This window comes from Vespula pensylvanica, chromosome 2 (assembly GCF_014466175.1).
Source record: "Vespula pensylvanica isolate Volc-1 chromosome 2, ASM1446617v1, whole genome shotgun sequence".
Classification (NCBI taxonomy): Eukaryota; Metazoa; Arthropoda; class Insecta; order Hymenoptera; family Vespidae; genus Vespula; species Vespula pensylvanica.
Window position 1 is genome coordinate 12,888,644 of NC_057686.1, and position 21,154 is coordinate 12,909,797.

General features: G+C 39.9%; 2 protein-coding genes across 17 annotated transcripts in view; both read right to left on the reverse strand.

Annotated features, from left to right (window-relative positions):
- The window catches only part of LOC122626908, an 11,442-nt gene extending 2,625 nt beyond the window's left edge, over positions 1 to 8,817 (reverse strand). The window contains exons 1-5 of the mRNA XM_043807483.1: positions 7,966 to 8,817; positions 7,513 to 7,715; positions 6,866 to 7,048; positions 1,221 to 1,320; positions 265 to 1,170 (exon numbers count right to left, since the gene is read on the reverse strand). The gene's annotated coding sequence lies outside the window, so the exon portion shown is untranslated. The remainder of the gene's footprint in view (positions 1 to 264; positions 1,171 to 1,220; positions 1,321 to 6,865; positions 7,049 to 7,512; positions 7,716 to 7,965) is intronic.
- The window catches only part of LOC122626902 (peripheral plasma membrane protein CASK), a 119,294-nt gene that overhangs the window by 76,163 nt on the left and 21,977 nt on the right, over positions 1 to 21,154 (reverse strand). For 10 of the 16 annotated variants that reach the window (XM_043807458.1, XM_043807460.1, XM_043807461.1 and 7 more), the window contains 6 exons: positions 19,594 to 19,680; positions 15,983 to 16,158; positions 15,668 to 15,790; positions 13,940 to 14,129; positions 13,720 to 13,841; positions 12,390 to 12,569 (listed from right to left, as the gene is read on the reverse strand). In XM_043807458.1, the coding sequence (XP_043663393.1) occupies positions 12,390 to 12,569; positions 13,720 to 13,841; positions 13,940 to 14,129; positions 15,668 to 15,790; positions 15,983 to 16,158; positions 19,594 to 19,680 (878 nt within the window). Of the gene's footprint in view, positions 1 to 12,389; positions 12,570 to 13,719; positions 13,842 to 13,939; positions 14,130 to 15,667; positions 15,791 to 15,982; positions 16,159 to 19,534; positions 19,681 to 21,154 lie in introns of those variants that run through there. The other 6 variants (XM_043807464.1, XM_043807459.1, XM_043807463.1 and 3 more) reach the window with 2 other exon arrangements.

Genomic DNA, 21,154 nt, shown 5'->3' on the forward strand with positions numbered 1-21,154 from the left:
TTTTTAATCACACGCAAACCAACGACGATATTACGAGGAAACAAAACGTCTTCGTGTATGATCATGATCTATGCGAAAAGGGAAAGATGTTCTAGGAGAGAGAGAAGAGCCAACGCGTGGCTGTGAATACAAAACAGCCTGATAAAGAAGCTAGCCGCGCCTTCGTAGTAAAGCTCCTGTCCACGTAGAAAGCTCAAAGACCCGGAACCAGTCTTGGACGCGAGTCGTTTCGAAAAGGGGATCTAAAAATTTCAACACGACTACCTTCTCCTTCTCCTTTTTCTTCTTCTTTTTCTTCTTTTTCTTCTTCTCCTTTTTCTTCTTCTTCTTTCGTATATGTAACTACAAAATCCTGGCGATTTTCTCGATATCTTTCGTGGAAAATCAAGCACGCCTGTTCAAAATAAGACGATAGAGACGAAGACGATCCTGAGCAGAAGTGGGTACTTACATTCCGGATGCTGAGAAAGTAGAGCACGTTAAGATATCGATACTGTACTCGTGTACGATCATAAAAGAGTAACGTACTTTCGTCGCCGATCATAATTCAAGAAAGATGCTTTGATTTATCTATTCCAATCAACGAAACTCGTCAAACTCGACTTTTCATTTGCATAAGATGCATAGATCAATGTCAATTCTTTTCACGACTTTAAAGAGTAGTCATTCAAATTATTTCAATTTGATTTGTTAAATAAAAAGATTTGAAGTTTTACGAAAGGACTAAGGTATTGAAACTAAACGTCACAAGGGGATTTCCTTCTTGTAAAATCGAATAAAAATACGTACCTAGAAACGCAAAAAATGTCTAAAGAATGAAAGAGAAGATTTTTGGGCAGTTAGCCATAAAACGAGAAAACGCGTACGAAGAGCTTCGTTTGGCAGTCGCCTCTCGTTTTCCTTATAGTCCATCCCTTTCCTTAGACTTTCTACAGCCGTACATTATCGTAACTTCGTTTCTATGCATTTCCCTACAGATGATGCCTCCGGACTGCCATTTCCTTAAATTTTCCTTTCGCTATGTCTCTTCTCAAGCAGGAAGCAAAGCGAGCAATGAACTTACTTCACGATTGGCAGCGTCTCAAAAATCTTCACTTTTCCCCTCTTTTTTTCTCCTTCATTCCGACAATTCGTATGAACGATTAAGTAAACCGATTCCTAAGAAAAATACTAAACTACAATACATAAATATCTCTAATTCATTTGAATAATTTAGTTACGTGAATCAATAGGCAGGTGGCCGTACGAAAAAGAAAATCTTCATTTCGCGTCGTCGCAAAGAGGAATAGCACAGGTGCCAAAGAAATAGATACGCGTTGTCTATTTGTTGGTAGCGAGGAACAGAAACGCAGAATTAGAGATAGAGATAGATAGATAGATAGATAGATAGATAGATAGATAGATAGATTAGAGAAAAAGAGAGAGAGGGGGGGGGTGAAGGAAAAGAGTGAGCTAAATAAAAAACAAGAGAGACAGAGCCAAGAGAAGGAAGGTACGAACGAGGTACGAGCTTGGTGCTTTTATGCTTGAAAGCAAACAAAGAAGCTCGATGACAAAACGCGCACGGTCTCAATGCTTGCCCGTGAGAAAAACAAGAACTAGTAATATTGCCAAACTCCCGGAGGGCACCGATCGTATGCCCCAGAGAGAAACGTTGATTTCGCCACTCGTTCATCGGCTTATGTGTATGCATAAACGCGTACCTATACGCCTCTGTAAGCTTTTGCGAATATACATCAGCGCGTATCTACAACGTATAAGTATTCGTGAATGCCTGTAACCACGAGATCTTTCATTTCGAAGATGGTCTTTCGGACGGATAAGATAATACCCATGTTTCATTGATATTAACGAAAAATGTTAAGATTAGCTATCGTCGATATAAGGATAAGAAATATGGTGGACATATTACGATGGATATTCTCTATACCGTCTATATGTACATGTGTAAAAATCAGAGAAGCAATAAAATCGAGCGAATCGACCGAGATTTCTTATTTAATAGCTCGGACGAATACCGGCTAACGCAAAGAGAAATACGGCGCCTATTACGTATTCAACTCGGTAATTACGTACGTAAGCAAGCTCATTCTTCTTGCTTATCGCTAGACCTGCCCGCTAATTGATTCGCGCGGTCTACAGCCCCGAGAAATACCCTGGCAAGTAAGTACGTATATGAGGACACAAATGTGAGCGCACACGCACGAACATTCACACGAACGTATGTATACACAAAGAGACGTAGGATTCGCTTAATATAATTGCCTTTTTAGTATTTGGCTTATATTCAATTTCTTTGCCAGTGCTACGAAGAAAGACGTAAAAACGCAAGAGGATTCCGTTAGCGTTCATTGACAGCTTAAATCGGCTCACTTCCAACGGGTATTCGAATTTCGTTTTGCCCTTTCGACGTCGCGCTTACGTAGGCATGCCGATCTACTTGATTTAGGTCAAAGCGATTTCACGATGGGAATAAAGGAAACGATATTCCGCGATAACGACAACGCATAAATATTGTATGCAAAAGGGAGAACGTGAATTGAGCAGAGAATTTTTAACGTCGGAGAATACTCGCGTCTCGATAAAAAGGAAAAAAGAAAGAAAAGCAAAAAAAAAAAAAAAGGAGGAAAAAAAAACATACAGATACAGAAAGAAAAGAGAAAAGGGAAACGCATGGTACCGTATGGAGACTCTCGCATGAACGTTTTCGAAAGTCTCGTCTCGTAGCTTTGAGTAGTTTTTCGATATCGCACGAACGTAATTCCGCGGATTCGATATAGCGATACGTTTTGAGATAGCGAAGAAGCTTGAAAGAGCTTAGAGAAATCGCAACGATACTTCCGTTCTTCTAGCTCGAGGGATTATCCGGTTAGAAATAAAAACGCTCGCTTTTCGTAAGCTTTATATCCGTTATATACATATATTGAATGACCATTCACATTTAGGATTAAGTCTCATCGTTTATCTCGAGACAATATAACATCATCACCGAGGATGAAAGAGAAGAGAAATAATATTTCCCGTTGGCAAAGAACGTGAACGTGGAAAGAAAGAATTTTCAAGGGGAATTGAAGAAAGTAGTAAAATCGAAACTCGAAACTCGATGCCATCTTGCAAGCTCTGGCAAGCTATTTTCCTCTCCGTACCATAAAGAAAAGTGCGTAGGGAGAAAAATCGTGACGAGGAGAATGAGAAAGGGGTGAAGGATAGGGGGAAGGGGTGGACCGTAAGAGAGGATAAAAGGAGAATCGTGAAGAAGAAGAAGAAGAAGAAGAAGAAGAAGATGATGATGAAGAAGAAGAAGAAGAAGAAGGAAAAAAAAGGAAAGGGGTAGAATATGAGTGGGAAAGGAAGGGTGCCGCTTAACTTCGGCAGCGCGTTTTGAAAGAATAACGGGCGTAGCAGCAGCCATAGCAAACGGAGATATTTGCCAAGGAAAGTCGCACGGTTGGCTCCAACGAATTCTCCTACTCTTGAACGATTTCGACTCGTCGTCGTCGTCGTCGTCGTCGTCGTCGTCGTCGTCGTCGTTGTCGTCGTCGTCTCTTCTAAAACCTCCTCTCCCTGTCTCCTCTCATCCACGGCCAGTCGTGCTACTTCAAAAATCTAACTATCCTCGTGGTCTCACCCTCTTTCTACACCCTCTAACTCCCAACCCTTCCCCTCCCTCCTCCTCTCCGGTCGCTCGACTCCATCGTCCCGCCATTCGTCAGCCACCTCTCTTCGCCACCCTCGGTCACCCCTTCTCTTCGTCCCTTCGTTCCCCCCTCTAGCTCGCTTGCCGGTACAAAATTCAATCAATGCGCTAACGCGCAGGTCTGCTACGACCAGTACAGCGTGCGGACCTCTCGGCCCTCCGGCCTCGTTTTCCTTTCGTTTTTCTTTTTCTGAATAATAATAAAAAAGAAAAAGAAGAAGGGAAAAGAGAGGAATGAAATAGGAGAGTAGAGAAAAAAAAAAGGAAATATAAATCCACCTTATTCGCTCGCAAGTAAAACTCTTTCGTAAAAATTTTCCGATATAATCGTCAATCTTTTTCCTTTTCTATTTCTTTTTTTCTTTTCTTTTTTTTTTTTTTTTTACACTCCATGGTTATTATACGATATTCTATAACTATCCTTTTATTTCTACTTTTTTCTCTTTCTCTCCTTCTATCTTGTCGATAACGCAATCACGCACGATTTTTTATTTTCTTGGCGATCCGAAAATTAAATCGATTGACGCTAACGGCGCCCACCGTCAGTGGTGCGCCTCGTCGTGCTCTGTTTACCAATTTGCGTAAATCCTCACCGATAAAAGGAACGAATATTCGTGCGGCAATTCATTGAGAAAATTGTGCTTGGCGCGAGTACCCCGTTATCCAGGAGGCGAAATCGAATTTTCCCTGTGGAAACAACGTACGTAATTGTATACTCGCGTCGATATATATATTGCGGAATATCGAACGCCACATGAGTGATCATTTTTTGATAAGACATTAACGAAAAATTGTTACGACTTTATACACGGCCGAATTGAAATCCCTATAGATCTCGAAATATCATCGAAAAGTTATCGCACAACATACTTCATTTAGAGGCGAGGCGATATAGTACGGAGTGAGAAAGGAAGGACACCCTAATAATGAGACAAAGCATACTCGCCCTTCGAGATATATAGGTACGGTACTCTTGAATGTTCTCCTCTCTCGTTCCATCGAGAGGCCGAAGTACTCGAGAATGAGACAAGAGGAATTTGGCCATTAGGATGGAGACCTATCTCCGTTCGTCGTACTGACGTTAAAAATTTAATGAGCGAATGTCATGGACACCTGCTTCTTCAATTCGTATTTACGGTTGGAAACTAATTAAGAAAATCTCTTACCTACTTCGTTCCTTCCTTTTCTTCTTCTTATTTTTTTTTTTTTCACTATATACATACATATATAAAATGTCGTGGTTATCTGGAAAGAAACGAAGGAAGAAACGAGTAACTATCTCAACGCAGCTTCTTCTACGATTCCCTTAAGATCGTCAGTTACTTAAGGTTCATTTAAAGTTACCCAATTAGACGTCATTATATTCGTTAGGCTACCACCTTGGGGAATATCTCTCGACGATCTGTATTGCGCCGTCTATAAATGAATTTAGTTGAGGGGTAAAGAGAGGGAAAGTAGGAGGTATCGTTAGAGACTCATGCCGAAAGCATCTCAACCAAGTTCACATGGGAAACGAATATACACGAAAGAGACGAGAACATACGTCTTTGCAAAGGGAATACGAATGCGGTTAATGAGAGAAATCCAAGGACATCACCACACAGTTTCCTTGGCCGTTACATGCTACGAGCATAGTCATTAATAACGTTCGCACAAAGATTCCTATGCATCTTTCGTTATTCTTATAAGACGAGCTTTTAACGGGTCGTGCGCGATATGAATTAATATACTTAAACCGCCATAATAGACGAAAATTATCAGATTATTCTTCTTCACCATTAATGCCAATGATGAAACATTACTCATCATTATTATTAAGATTTCTACAAAGGAATTAGAATTAGATTTCAATAATCCCTCCCTATCGACGTGCGCAAAAGTTTTTCTCGCTAATTTTATTGGATTTTTTCTCACTCCATTTGTCTGAAAGCTTTTACTTGTGGCAACAAAAATAGAAAAAAAAAAGTAGTGAGAAGTAGAAAGTAACGCGCTCGTAAAGTCAATATTTAGAACTTTTAGAAAATAAACGAGCAGATACCACGAAGGACGGATAAAACATCAAACAACGTTACAAATTAAAAGTTTCGGGGCGTCGGAAGTTCCTCCCATCCACGTTTCGTGATTTCACTCGTGTCCCGAAAGCGTACGAGGTGTAATAAAACGTGGAATTAGTCGTAGTCGTCGGCGATGAGAAAATTCACTGTCAAGCGTGAAGATTTTTCGTCAACTCGTGAGGTTTAAGAATAAAATAAAATAAAATAAAATAAAATTAAAAAGAAAGAAAGAAAGAATAAAAAAAAAAAGAACTACTCCTTTACGAAGGGTGATAACATTTAAAACTACAAGAGGAAAGTTTTCCTTCGTGAAATAATAAGTAATAGGGAGAAAAAATAACCCCTCCCACCCCCTCCCAAAAAAAGAAAGAAAAAGAGAAAAAAAAACTACCCGGAGCAAGGAAAATTTTTTAATAGATCGCATTACGAGCGACGATCTAAACTAATAAAAGTTAAGAGGTGGGACCGTTGGCAATTAAATGGCACCTCGCTATTTTTCCTCGAGCCAAATTAATCCTCTTAAGTTAGATCGATCGCACGCGAGAGTTATTCGAACTTTGCTCGATTGCCTCTTCCTTCCTTCCTTCCTTCCTTCCTTCCTTCCTTCCTTCCTTCCTTCCTCCTTCCTCCCTTCCTTTCCTCTTCATTCTTGCTCTGTATGCCCTCGAAATAGTCATTCTAATTCCTAAACGTCAGTCTTGAATTGCAGCACGATCCTTCAATTTCTAAGGTTAGCGATTAATGCTAATAATAATAGTTCTCGTATTTCCTAAGCAACTCAATTAAGACGTATAACATTCATCGATGAAAACCTTGTAGAGAGGAAGTAAGAACCATAAAAAAAATTTTCGAAGGTAAAACTTTTTATATCTCGAGACTCGAGTAAAAGCTTTTCATCGTCGACGAGAGAACCAAGCGAACAGGAGCAGTGTCAGGGAGTGAAGATCAAGCGATAGGAGCGAACTACTCGCAGTTAACCCGATGAATCGATTATGACGAGGAGAGTAGTAGTAGAGAGAGAGAGAGAGAGAGAGAGAGAGAGAGAGAGAGAGAGAGAGAGAGAGAGAGAGAGAGAGAGAAAGTGAGAGAGTGACAGAAAGGAGAAGAGGGTCACCGATGTGAAATATGCTGGCAATCGGTGGAAGCTTGTCTCACGGATGGAGAATATGGTTAGGCTTCTCGAGGAAACCGCAAAATTATTGGTTTTCGTTCACCGTCCTAGCCTGTCGCGACCAGACTTATCAATGCGCTCATGACCAGCCAACTAACGAAACATCGCTAGAACTGCTTCGAATGGCTGCGCGTTGAGAGATAATTTCATTTTGCGAAAGGCTGTTGAAAAGAAATTTCTCGACGACCGAAGATGGAAAGACAGTCGACAGAGATAAAGAGAAGGACAGAGAGAAAAAGAGAAAGAGAGAGAGAGAGAGAGAGAGAGAGAGAAAGAGAGAAAAGAGAATTACTAAATAAAAAGAACCATAGCTTGCGTTATCGTAGAATGCAACGTTAAGCTCGTAAAATTCTATTGTTCTTTGGTATTTGAATTAATTAGGGTCTTTTGTAATAGCACGGAAATTAACATACTTGTATAAATATCATGTTAAAAAAAAAACCATGAAACGTAGATAATCTAAAAGGGAAGAGTTTTGAAATAACGAATGCCATAACGGAACGGATTTTGAAATGATGGAAAAGTGAATACTCTCTCGTTTTACGTAGGGATGGTATAGTATTATCAACACGCGTGTACGTAGTACCTACTTCTCTATGAATACCACGGAAAGCTGCCGAAGTATTAGCGAAGAATATACGCGCGCCGTCTCTATTCATTCGTAGACTATTCGAGATCAACGACCCCGCGTGTACAATACACGAGTCTTTCATACAGGTGAACGAAAGAGGAGATCCATTTGATACGCGATCAAGGATATTCGATTACCGTGTGATAACTAATACCTATGCCACTGTAAGAAAGAACTTATTTCTTCCCTAATATAATAGTTGACGAATGTATAACGCATTTGAAAAATAATTAAAACATCAAACAACGATCGACGTGATATAGATAAATCGTTCGACGGAACGTGCACGATTCGTTAAAAGAAAAATAAAAAAAAAGAGAGAGAGAGAAAGAAAAAAAAAACGAAATGTACAAAACGTGATAAGACGGAAGCAACAGATACCATTCGAGCTTTCGAAAAAATATAGAAGTACCTATTTACGTGTCGTTCACGAGCAGACCGACGTAATTTCGCGAGTAGACCGGTTAGAAATGTAATGATAAAAGGACTGACATTAAGAGGGTAGCAATAAGTTGATTCTTTGCCAAATTCACGTAGGATTCGAGGCGCCTTGAGAGTGTCGGAACGTACGCAAGTTCGTTGGCGATAAAAATAAAAATAGGTGGAAGTCTAGCTCGAGAATTCTACTTCTGGTAGTAGTCATCGCTCGATATTTAACCAGAAAGAAAGAGAGAGAGAGAGAGAGAAGAGAGAAAAAGGAAGAGGGAGAAAAAGAGAAAAGCAGATATAGGTGCGTAGGAAAGTGGTTTTTCGTATCTCTTCGGTGGCCGATCGTTCTCGAGAATAAAATGCACTTTTCGATCGCTCGTTCCAATGTCCGGTCGAACGTTTCGAACGCGAGACGTCGATCGAGCGCGTAGTTCGATCACAAAAAAGTAGGGATGACGTTGCGCACACTAATATGCAGTAGAGTTGGACATACACACATATGCACGATTACGCACACACGATTGCACGAACGTAATGAAAAAGAAAAGAGAAGAAAAAGAGTGAAGAGAAGAGGAGAGGAGAAGAGAGGAGAACAGAAGAGAAGAGAGGAAAAGGGTGTTTCGTCAGCGCCAGATGGAAAACGCTCGCGAGAGGTCGCGGTTTGAGCTTGCTACGCTACCGGCTGTTTACGGCGTATCCCGCGCGCCTTCCACCCTCGGCTGCGCTTCACCATATGCTATTGTTGTTTCTTTCTCGCTCGGCGCGATTTCGCCGGGATGAAACCGGTAAAGTTACGGAGCTTTCGGCGAGCAAAAAATCGCAGATCGGAAAACCGCTAGCGTTAGACCGATCTAACACGTGCGAGGGATAACAGAGAGAAAGAGAAAACTGGATGAGTGTAAAAGAGAAAGAGCGAGGAAGAAACAGAGAAAAAAAGAGAGAAAGAGAGGGGGAGAGAGAGAGAGAGAGAGAGAGAAAGAGAGAGAGAGAGAGAGAAAAAGAGAGAAACGAAGATAGAAACAACACCGGTGACGCAGAAGAGGCGTGCGGAACCGCGTCGGTCGCGATCTGCGCTCTGCGGCACACTAGCTCCGCTGCCCTGGCGCCCGCGCCCTCGCGGCTTCGCCCACCAGGCCACCCCCCACAACGTCACTTCCTTCCATCCACCCCTCCAACACCGTAGCATGCGACACAGCGCGCCACGCCGCGCTGAACCGAGCCGAGCCGAGCCGAATCGAGCCACCCCTCGACGCGCGAGACCGCGAGCTGACTCGTTGTTACTTGTTCCTCTCATTGTCTGCCTAGCTACCTCTCTAGCTGCCTCCCTAGCTGCCTGCATAGCTGTCACTAACAGAACTGCGGTTGTTATCGGGCCCTTGGGAACCTCACATACAAAGCGAATCAATCGTGATTCAACGGATCGTGAACCTCGACTGTCATGCCACGACTTACGCTCAATTTTTGTTTTCCTATTCGCTTCGATTAATTCCTAGCTCGTTATCTACTAGAGGTCTCGTCTAGGGGAAGCTTTATCTTATCCGTCAATCGGTCGTCATTGACCAATCGTTACTTCCTAGATAATCTTGGATGGAAACAATCGTACCACACAATTTCAAAGACTATCAGGAGACTCGATCTTTCAACCGTTGCGCACGATTTATTCCGTTCATTCAGCTCCGATCATCTCAGAGAACGTTACTCACTTTACGAACTCGAGACCATTAACCGCAAGCTCCCGGACTTCCTTCGATCTTGTATAGTTACTAACGATCAAGTCGGAAGGAGATGGACCTAACAACTTCGAAGTAATTAACCGTCTACTCTCTTTGTAAGGTGCCACGCCATTATGCTATATCTTCGTCTCTCTGACAAGCAGACCAATCCTTGTATGATATAACTGCGATACTGTGCCAAGTTTAAACAACAATATATTAACTTCCGTTCGTTGGAAGGTCATTTATTGCTAAGTGTAAAGTGAAATACTTTTCGTATTTGTTCACGTAGTTACGTCGATTTAGGAATAATTATGTTGACGTGATATATAACTAGATTCTCCTCCCTCTCTCTCTCTCTCTCTCTCTCTCTCTCTCTTCTCTCTTCTCTCTTCTCTCTCTCTTTCTCTCTCTTTCTGCCACTTTCGCAAATAAATATTCAAATACGACGTAAAGAACGTGTATTAATAAAGGAAAAAAATAATTTCTACGATCGATATAAGAGTTTATGTTTTCGCTATCGTCACGTTTCTTCGCTCGTTATCGGATACCGGAACAAGACGAAAGAATCCATGTAGATGCGTGTGAGAAATCGACTGAAATTCGTATGACGAGTGTAAAAGTGAGCTCTCGTATATCGCGCAACAAGTGTAGGCCGACGATTAACTCGCGATTTGCCAGTGAATCGATACTGACCGACAAAATGAATTCACTCCTTAGCTCTTCTTCCCGTTTTCACTTCCGCCATTGCGTCAGCTCATTCATGAAACTGTAATTCCTTGTTCTCGTATCTCTCCTTTCGGACTAAAACCAAAGTAATCGTTTAACTTTCGACGCGAAGGAGAAGTCTATTATTCGCAACCGTTCTAAATGCACATTTCCTTCTCCAGTACCTCCAATCTCATTGTTTTTCGTTCACCGATTTCCCGGCTACGCGAAATTTCTCGAGTTGAATCTCGACGCCTCGTCTGGCGTAGAAAACACGATAAAACTCATTTCAACGATGCTTGTAATATATTCCATCGAATTGAATCTCGGTCCTAACTTTAACACGAAATTACTTTACAATCTAAATTAGGACACTAAATCTTATTCCATTTGGAACGTATACAAAATTCATTAAGGACGTGAATCTTCTTCTCTTATTTAAGAAAACAAACATAAAAGAATCTTTATCGGTTCTATACTTATCCGTCGGATCTATATAAATCTTCCGGATGATCAGAAAAATAATGTTTTAATCGAATAAAAATTTCCGACGGAAATAAATAAGCGACGTCCTAGCTGCGGCCATCGATAATTTATTCCCGATATCATGAAGAAGGATTACCAAGGATCTTTTAGCTATTCTACAATTTTACTTTTCCACAATTAAACGCGCTCGAGGCAGACAACAACTATTTTCGTACGCACCATTCATATTAATCGAAGTAGGGCGCCACATCGATCCTGCTGGAAGCAGAGCGGAATGCCAAATATTTCGTTCGAAGGACGACCCAACGATATGCATATAAATATTTGTCCTCTCTTCGGCGTCAACGACGAAGGTCTTTTCCGCCGATATAAACTATTACTCGCAATCATTGAAAACTTCACGTCAAATACGACTGATCGAGATTGTCTTTGTTCGGAAAGAAAAATAGAAAAGAAAGAAAAAAAAACAAACAAAAAGTAAATAAAAGGCAACGAAAACAAAACAATGTATCGGAATTTGTCTAAACAGAGCGAACAGAGGAACGCTCGAAAGCTTCGAACTTTAATTTTCGACTACCACCCTCCATTTCGTCGAGAATCGATCTTCTTTTCCTATCTTTTTCTTTTTTATTTTTTTTTTCCTTCTTCTTCTCCAAAGCTCTACCTTTCCTGTCTTTTCCGTGCCTCCTCCTCCTCCTCCTCCTCCTCCTCCTCTTCCTCCTCTTCCACCGCTCTTTCCCTAGGTTACGGCTTTCCTGCTAGTTCTCTCGTTCTCTGTTTCTCTCTCATTCCCTCGTCCCCTTTACCCTCTCTCATCCTTCTCGCAAACGGTAGCTACGGGATTTTTAAATGAGAATTTTAACGATCGACCTACATTTCCATGCCCTATTTACGGCAACGTATCACAGGCAATATCAAATACCGAGGTAAATATACTACTAGTCAACCGACGATAGTCTTTTACAGATAGGTGAACGGTACAAATATCTCCGATGCAACAAGGAAATGCAACGAGAAGGGAAGGGAGGTGGCGCGAAACGACCCAGCGCAGATAAAGTCGTAGAAAATTGATCATCCTCGGTGCTATGAAAAAAAAAAATAAAAAAATAAAGAGAGAGAGAGAGAGAGAGAGAGAAAAGGCAAGCAGTGATCGACTTTTCTCGCTCGACGTTTCCCATTTTTTATCTTCTGCCTTTTTTTTCTTTTTATTTCGTTATACGACAGAGTTGACGAACGAATTGGTTCCTATGAATTAGTACGGGTCCCTTGGCGATGCGGAAAGATCCCAATGGGACCATACAACTCCGTCGGTTGTAGTTATAATTTCAAAACGTGGACGATGTTATTACGCGTTTTTACGTAATAAGAGCGAAGATCGAAACAATTGTCTTCTTCGATGATTGCGCTCGTCGAATGTATCGTAGAAAGCGTAATTCGATGGTCACTTTCAGCGTGTAAGATCCTCTTAATGAAGAATCGATATTCTTCTTGCGCTACTTACCCTCATGTGCGGCTGCATCAAAAGTTCTTGAAGTTCTCGAAGGTCGGCCCTATCGATGTTTCGTACCGTCGAGTGTTCCGCTTCCCGAAGGATCTCCTCGACTTCCCGCGCACGTTGCACAGCGTCTGTTTGTGGCGCTCGGCATGGTGTGGGTACGCGACTTGAGATCCTGTCGTAAAGCTGAAAACAATTAATAAGAATTACTTTCACCGAAAATTAATGCGAACGGTATCGTTCGAACGACATCAACAGTTTCATTAATCGTAGTACCAATCTCAATTATAAGCACAGACACGCAAGAAATGATCGAAGATTATTGAAGATCGAATCGACAGGTGATAGTTCGTATTCAAACCATTAGATGTCCTAAGCGGACAATAGAAACTCACGTTTATCGTAGGAACATTGTAATTACTAATTAGAATAGATTTATTCGAAGAAAGATCGAAAGCAGGCAACTCACCAAGAGACCCGCGATTTCTAACAAGTTGGCGGCCAATTCGGTCTCGCCAAAGAACATTAGCTGACAGATATGCATCTTTCCGTTAAAGCCGATGAAGAAGAAGTATCGATCGAAGGACAGGATCATGCTCCTCCTGTCATGTTCTCGTTAACATCGCATTCTGAGCACGCGAGACCCGTCGAAACACCGTATTATCCCGCACAGCTACGCTCGCGTGACCATCCGATAACGCGACCCCCCCACGATAGTACGTGGCATTTTGTTTATCAGGACCCCAGCTCGGCCATCTTGGTAACAGAGCGAGCGGCGCTTGCGCCAATTTCGAAAGTTCGTCGACGAGGGTGGATGTACGATATCTTTCCCACGGGATTCGAAGGGTGGAGAAGTAAAGAGAGCGGATCGTGAAGATAGTGGCTCCGCAGTTGGAGAGTCTTTTGAAGTTCCTCCTTCTCGTAGCTGCTTGAAATCGAGCGAAAATGTAGGGAGTAACTTCATCGGCACAGTGGATCGATAGGACAACGAAGGAGTTACTGATCGAAGCTGGCAAAGTTTGCCTCGACTTGTTATCATAACCGTTTCATGGTAAACCGACCACTCAAACATTGATTTCCTCTGTTTTACCCACAATTTTGTTACTCCTACTTAAACCTACTCTCTATCTTGTTCACGGTCGATCCTGTCCTACGTTCGATATCACACAGTTTACCACGTGAAAATTGGTCGAAAGGATCTCGTTAAGAGCGCTAAATTTGGAATAAATCCGTGAAATATATTCCCTTCGTTACGACCTTGCTTCTATCAATAGAAAACTCTCCCCTGTTTATTACGATCTCATTAGTGTTTGTTATTCGAGTAATAATAGCCTACCTCTAAAATAGCTCGAAGGCGATAGTCCTCAACTGCGTTAAGAATTTCACCACGCGTCAGTCTACCGCTTTCTTGCAAAACTTCAATATCGTCGAGCGAGTCCAAAATTTCAGCGACAGCTCCTGTTCAACGAAAGAGAATGAACGATCGTTTTTCTTAAATCTTATCGTCTCTCGATATTTAATAAATTTCATTCCTCTTATAAATTTCATGCACATACCGGTAGTCGTGACTTCGTCATCGCCAACATCGGAAAGGCTGTCGCCATTAGTTTCCGAATAAGGGGCGTGCCACTTTGTCGAAGAGACAGCAGCTTTCACAGCATCTTTCAATTTTCGTCTCGCGTTAAATTTTTTAAGTTCTTCTATAGTGTCACCTAAATGTATTCGTGCTGCTCCCTTATCGCGATCCTGTAAAATTAAATGATCGTTATAAAAATAGAATTACAGAAATAGAACAAATCGGACTAACCGAATAATAATTACTGCGATACTGCAATGAATATTATATCTAATTACGTATGTACGTATGTATAATTTATTCATTAAATATGACACGTTTGAAATTGAATTTATTCATGTAACAGATACGCGTAGGAAATTGATATGTATATTCTCCATTTAATGAAAAGGTAAACTCGACGTTCGTCTTTCCTGTTCGAACGTTCGAATGTAAATGAAAGAACCTTTCAAATTCGATCGATAAATTTTATGTTTACATCTGTATTCGCAGAAATCTATAGGCAGAACGATCAAACAAAAATATTCGTGGAAAAGCGCCGAACGACCATATTGACATATACGTATAATAAATAAATACTCGTCTTAGAGTGGCGCACCATCCTACATCATCGATCGGCTAGCCCGATGTGGCATATTTCACATAGTTGCCTTTGTAATAAGGTGCGTCGTGTCAAGAAGCGGGTGTCCCACTTGGACGACAATACTTGCATAATTTTATCGATAAAAGTATAATAATAGATGCGGTTTTATGGAAGAAAATGGTGAAAAGTTTTCGCACGAAAATCTCGCCATTTGAAAAAAAAAAGCAACGTATTCGGCATATTGCATAGAGACATAAACGTAGATACATACGTACGTAGATACACACATACATATATACATATATATGTACGTACACAGACACATGTATATATAACATACATATATACACATACATACAGATACACACACGCGCGCGCACACAGGTATATAGAAGCTACGACGTTTTCGTTTAGAGTCGAGTCGAGGAAAAGTAAACGATGAACGTAACAGTTTGCTACGAAGCTGCCCTTATAGTCTGTGTGAGTGTAAGCGTGGGCGTGTGTGTGGGTGTGTTCCACGAACGTGCGGCCGTGTGCAAAAAAAAAAGAAAAAAAAAAAACGTTAAGTGGCGCGGCCCGAGGTATACTTTACTATGGTTATTTTCATTAACCGCTGGAGCTTTGCCCTCACGATAACGATCGATAACCCACTTGCACGTGTATTACATCGATACACATGGGGTACCGGCGAGTCTTGCTTAGGTCACTGACTAAATGCCGTACCACACGCATCGTTATACCATTTGCGCACGCACCCACGTCGCGAAGAAATGGCAGACGATTATAATATACCGAAAAAGAAATGTCAAAAGAATTTTCTAACTGCCGTTCTTTCCGAGAACGAACGTAAGAGAGGAAACGAAAATAAAACATGTTAAAATGAGCCAGACGGAAAATAATATTAATCGCCTGAAACCACGCTGTTTATTTTCTATGCAAGTAAAGTTTTCCCTTGGATCAAATTATTTTTATTTCATAGCTCTTTATATACTGTGGTCTATGTCATAGTGATTTATTCTCTCTCTATCTCTCTTTCTCGTAACACGTCGATGACGTCGATCGTACGTAGAACGTTGTCGTTCCTGGTGGTATCGTCACCAGCCGAGCAAGCGTACTTCTACTCACTCTGAGCCATTTATGATTGAGGACTTCTTGAATAGTGATCCTATGATTTACGTCCGTCGTTAACATTCTCTGTATGAGGTCCTTCGCTGGCTCGCTAATGGAGTCCCACAACGGTGTTTCCATCTGCAAATTCAAAGGAGTATATTACTGAAAAGAACATTCTCTTTCTCTCTCTCTCTTCCCCCCCCCCCTCTCTCTCTCTCTCTTTCTCTCTAGTCTTTTTATTTCTTTCTTTTTTTATATTCCTTTGAAAATTTATCTCTTTCCAAGTCAGATGAGAAAAAGTGACTAGTAAAAAAGAAAAAAGTTTCATACCTGAACTCGTCCTCTACAAATTGCCTCTCGTAGCCTTTCGCGAGAACCCACAAATGGAAGCGTGCCGGTAAGAAGAACGTGAAGGAGAACACCAGCCGACCAAACGTCACCTGGCTTCCCATACTGTCGACGTTGAATCACTTCCGGTGCCATGAAGTGTGGACATCCAACGCGACCTGCGTGACCGAGAACTTCGTGAGAAAATAAATAGATAGACGATAAGTCATTCGTTCGACCGATAAAAGCATAAGCGGGCCGAAAGTGAGAATGATTGGAATGTTTTTGCGGTCGATCTTTGCAAGGTAAGCTATAAATGCGCTTGAATACGACTTTTCTTCGATATGCATGCGCATTGCATGATAAAAACGAGCGATCGTTCGTGGTCCTCGCTTTCGATCATTCGAGCGATAGAATCAGATGGAAAAATGATAAAATGAAAGAGAGAAAGAAAGAGAAAAAGAAAAAGAGTGAGAGAGAGAGAGAGAGAGAGAGAGAGAGAGAGAGAGAGAGAGAGAAAGAGAAAAGAAAAATCGATGAACTAGGAATTTTCAATTTTTATTTTTCCATCGACTAGGTATGAAAAATGATAGCGATGTTAAGAAGAAAAATTGTTACGTTTTTAAACACAAAGAAGCAGCGAGAGCAGTTAATTAAGAAATGATTAAATCGGGTCGAACACTACGCTCTTGCTAACAAAGAATCGAGCTAATTTCGAGACAATCGACATTGGTTGTAACTATTAAATTATGACTCGAGCAACTTAGTATGAAACTCGTATCACAAATGCGCATCATAAAACCGTAGACACAACACGTAAAGCGACATGAAAATGAAAACGGTGTCGCGACTTAGTACTAAAACTTATGCTTACGTGCAAATACGTGAAAATTAATGCGACGATAGTATCCAATAAAAATTATAGCCTCGTTAAATAATCACATTACATAGATCTACATTTACATATCTATAGTATGAAGTTAAAATTGATTTTTAAATTTAATTTAAACACGTTATTACTCACGAATCAATGAATTTATCTAGATAGAACTAAGAAATAATATATATATATATATATATATATATATATATATATATATATGTAATTCGCGTAATATGAAAGGTGCAGCAACGTTGATCATTTAACAGACGTATAAACGTGTTATTTCCATCTCTACTTGTAAGTCTCACGTTTCGTTGGTATGACAGCACTGGTTTTATTCGTGAGAATTATTTTGTTTCTTAAAAGGCCAATTTAGCTCGTTTAAGTAATTAACTCTTGTTAAGACCTTGGCATATGTGTACGACGTACTTTTCGCAACATCAAAACAACGTGAGAAATATAAAAAAAAAAAAGAACAACGTTTTATTTGTCGCAATCCAACTTATTTTTCGGCTTAAACGAAATGAGCATAAAAATATGTTGACGATGATAACGATGATGATGATAAAGATGTTCATAAATGAAAATGACGATTAAAAGTTAATTAAACGAACATATACGCTTAGCAAATCTAATTACATCTACTACACGTTTTGTGATATACTACAAGAAGAAATTTATAAAAGTGCAAGGAAGAGAATATATTAAAAATTCAATGGGAAAGCATGAACAAAATTTTGAGACTAGAGTAAAACGAGGAGAACAACATGAAGAACACATTTTAACATGCAACGCTAAATTCAATGATCTTATTTCTTTGTCACACAGTTCAAAGAAATAAATAAAGATTTGATATATTTGACAAATCTCGAACACAATTTTTGCGTTCGAAACACAATCGACGACGATACGATGCGTTAGCTGTTGAAACGATAAAACTTCCTAAAAGAAACTGCTTTTTTTTTTCGCTGAGAAGAATTCGATAATTAATTTACGTGTAATAATCTACATTTAGATTACGTAAATTAATAATATCGCTGGATTAACGCACATTATCCGTACTGATAATGGCATATACCTAATTATTCCGTTTTCGAATGTACGAAATGATAAAATCGTTCGTAAATAGATGCACTATACTTTGTACTTTGTAGGGAAATCAAAGGAAGGGCCGATATATATATATATATAAAACATACGCACATATTTTCTCTTATACATTTCCAACCGAAACATCCACCGAGATATCTTATACTCCTACGATCGTTTAACAATTCAAGAATGATTTTAGGAATAACATCATAAAAGAGATATCTTCGAATTCCTTCTTCGAGAACATCTCTTGCAAGATGAATATCTTATACCTTGAGATACTTTTTGAATTCTTATGGATACGGCCTCGTCGAGTCGAGAAGATCATAAGACGAACATAAAGCCATACAAATATAGACGGACACACAAAACAGGCTAGTCTATCACTACGGACAATGACGGCATAAACAGGCCCACATATTTTCGGGCAATTATCGATCGACTTGGTTTAAAAGGGAATAATATATATAAAAAAAAATAAAAAAATAAAGAAATAAAGAAAGAAAATAGAAGAAAAAGAAAAGAGTGAAAGGGAAGAAGAAAGAGATGATAAAATCATCGAAGGGTTTATTACTTTCACGCTCACGTATAATATAACATATTTTACACTTACATACATGCACGTATTGCATAGCATGCGTTCCATCGATAGCGCATTCCTTATATTGCACATTTACAAACATGTAATAACGAAAAGATTACACGATAAAATTGAGAAAAATGAGACGGCGAATATCGTAACGAACCCTTCGATCTTACAACGTATTCATCTTACATAGGTTTACTACTTTTACGACGAAGAAGCAGAGCTCGGATCATTCTCGCGGCTACAAAAACGGCGTGACGTCGAAGAACAAACGGAGACTGAGGGAAACTTAAACTATGGAAGGAACGTCCTCGATAATTTATAATAAAGGTACTTTTTTTTTTCTCCAACAAATTTAGGGCAGCTCAACGGCACAATAAATATATCTGTCAACTATGCGGCCTGCACAATGACTTTTACAGGAGGGGGGGGACACTACCGCACACAGGTTTCAAATAGAGCGTCTATAAGGACGCTCACGATATATAAGTGGTATATAAATATATATATATATATGTATATATATTAGACTTATTAGAGAAGCGGGTATGACCGAACGACACGGGGGTAAAAAAGCCCCTTGCCAATCGAAGTTTCGAAAGTATTTCGAAAGATCGTATTCGAAATCGATTTAAAAGTTTTACGTTCGAGAGAACGAATGAAAGAAAGAAAGAAAGAAAGAAAGAAAGAAAGAAAGAAAGAAAGAAAGAAAAACGAAAGAAAAAATAAAAAAAAAAGAAAAGGAAAACAAAAAGAAATAAAGATAGAGAGATAGAAAGGAAGAAAGAACAGCAAAAGACCTTTTTCCGAATATTAAATGAACGGACTTATAGCGGTACATACAGAAACGGACGTGTATGTATACGAAACCCGAAGTAGGAAACAAAAATGTTTCTTTTCTTTTTTACGATCGTTCGCGTGGTAAGAGACACGATGTCGAATCGATGGACCGTAAAGGGAGAAAGACTTTCTCGAAAGATATAAATTTCTTTACGTTTCTACCCCCGTGCGTTGCGCCACTCTTTTACGGAGATCTTGCAGGCACATCAATACCAATGTTGTCCTCCGTGTCGCTGACTAGCGAATCCTCGGCGTCGGTCAGGTCCTCGAAAGGGAAATTGCAGCTCGGGGAGGTCAGCCCTATCGAAACAACACAGAGAGAAAAGGAGAAGGAGAGTTATCCTCAGGATAATAACGCATTTTACGCAGCGTCTGCTATCGTTCGTCGATTATATTTTACAATAAGAGAATGAGAGAGAAAGAGAGAGAGAGAGAGAGAGAGAGAGAGAGAAAGAGATTGAGAAAGATTGAGAGAGATTGAGAGAGAGAGAAAAAGAGAGCAAGATGCTTTCATCGAACATCGTCGTTGCTCGTAGAAGACCGACCTGTACGTGATGCGCCGTTCTATCTTTCTTTCTTATCTTTTCCTTTTTCACTTTTCGTTTCTCGTATTTTTACTTTCCTTTATTCTGCTTATCCTTCTTTGCTTTTCTTTCGATCGATACGTGGAACTCTGTTTCGGTTGTACCAGATATCCTCACGATTTCTCTTCGTTTTCGTAGATTTTTTCTATCGTTAAAGGATAGTGCGATCCTTGTCAAGTGATATGGCAGTGTGAAATAGGTATATGAGAGTCGGTGTGGGCCTATGAAATGCGTTCGGAAGTCGTTCTCAATAGCGTCACGTCTGATGTGTTTTATAATAAGACACCGATATATAATCATACTGACATGAATTACAGCGAGACGTTAATCAACACTGAGAGTGGATATAGATCAATGTGGACGGGTGAGTTTAATGAGATATGTCTATAATGATTGTATGTTGTGTTAAATATGTTTGATATGATGAAACGTAGAAGAAACATGTACAGGATATGTTCTCAGATGCGTGCTTTAAGGATGGCAATGAGTTCGAGGTAACGAAAAATAAGAAAGAAAACTTGATATAACTTGATGGAAATCTCGTAGGTTTCTTTTTTTTTTTTCTTTTTTCTTTTTCAACTCACGGTGAACTTTAAGCTGAAACAATAATCTAATGAATAATTTACGTAAAGAAATACGTTGGGATTGCGTCTGTGCTCAAACAGTTGGCTAAGACTCAAGTGTTGAATCACGTTAAAGAAAAAGATGATAAAAATAAAATAAAAAAATAGAAAAGGAAGAAGAAGAAGAAAATGCAAACGCCGAGAATAACTTTTCGTTCGTTTAGATTTTCAAAGAGGAGTCTTCAAACTTGGACGAAAAGATTATGCGTCTGTTATTTATTCAAAACTTACATATATCCGATGAAGAATACGCAATGTATTAATAACGAAATAGTCCATATCTTAGAATATACTTCATATAGAATACTTCGTTAATGTCAATGATGTTGAATATGATTAAAATAAACCTTCGGTTAAATAAGGCAGACGAGACTAAAGCAAAGCGCTTTTGAACCTGTGAACTACGTTGCCATATTTAAAGCACAAGTTTAGAGAGACACCCTATACAGAAAATGAGTCAACATGACCGATATCGTCGGGACGCGGAAAGCAAGCAAGCAAGCAGTGGCGGCTTCTAGAATACAGTAATGTGATAGGGACACACGGATCGGGTTAAAACGTAGCATA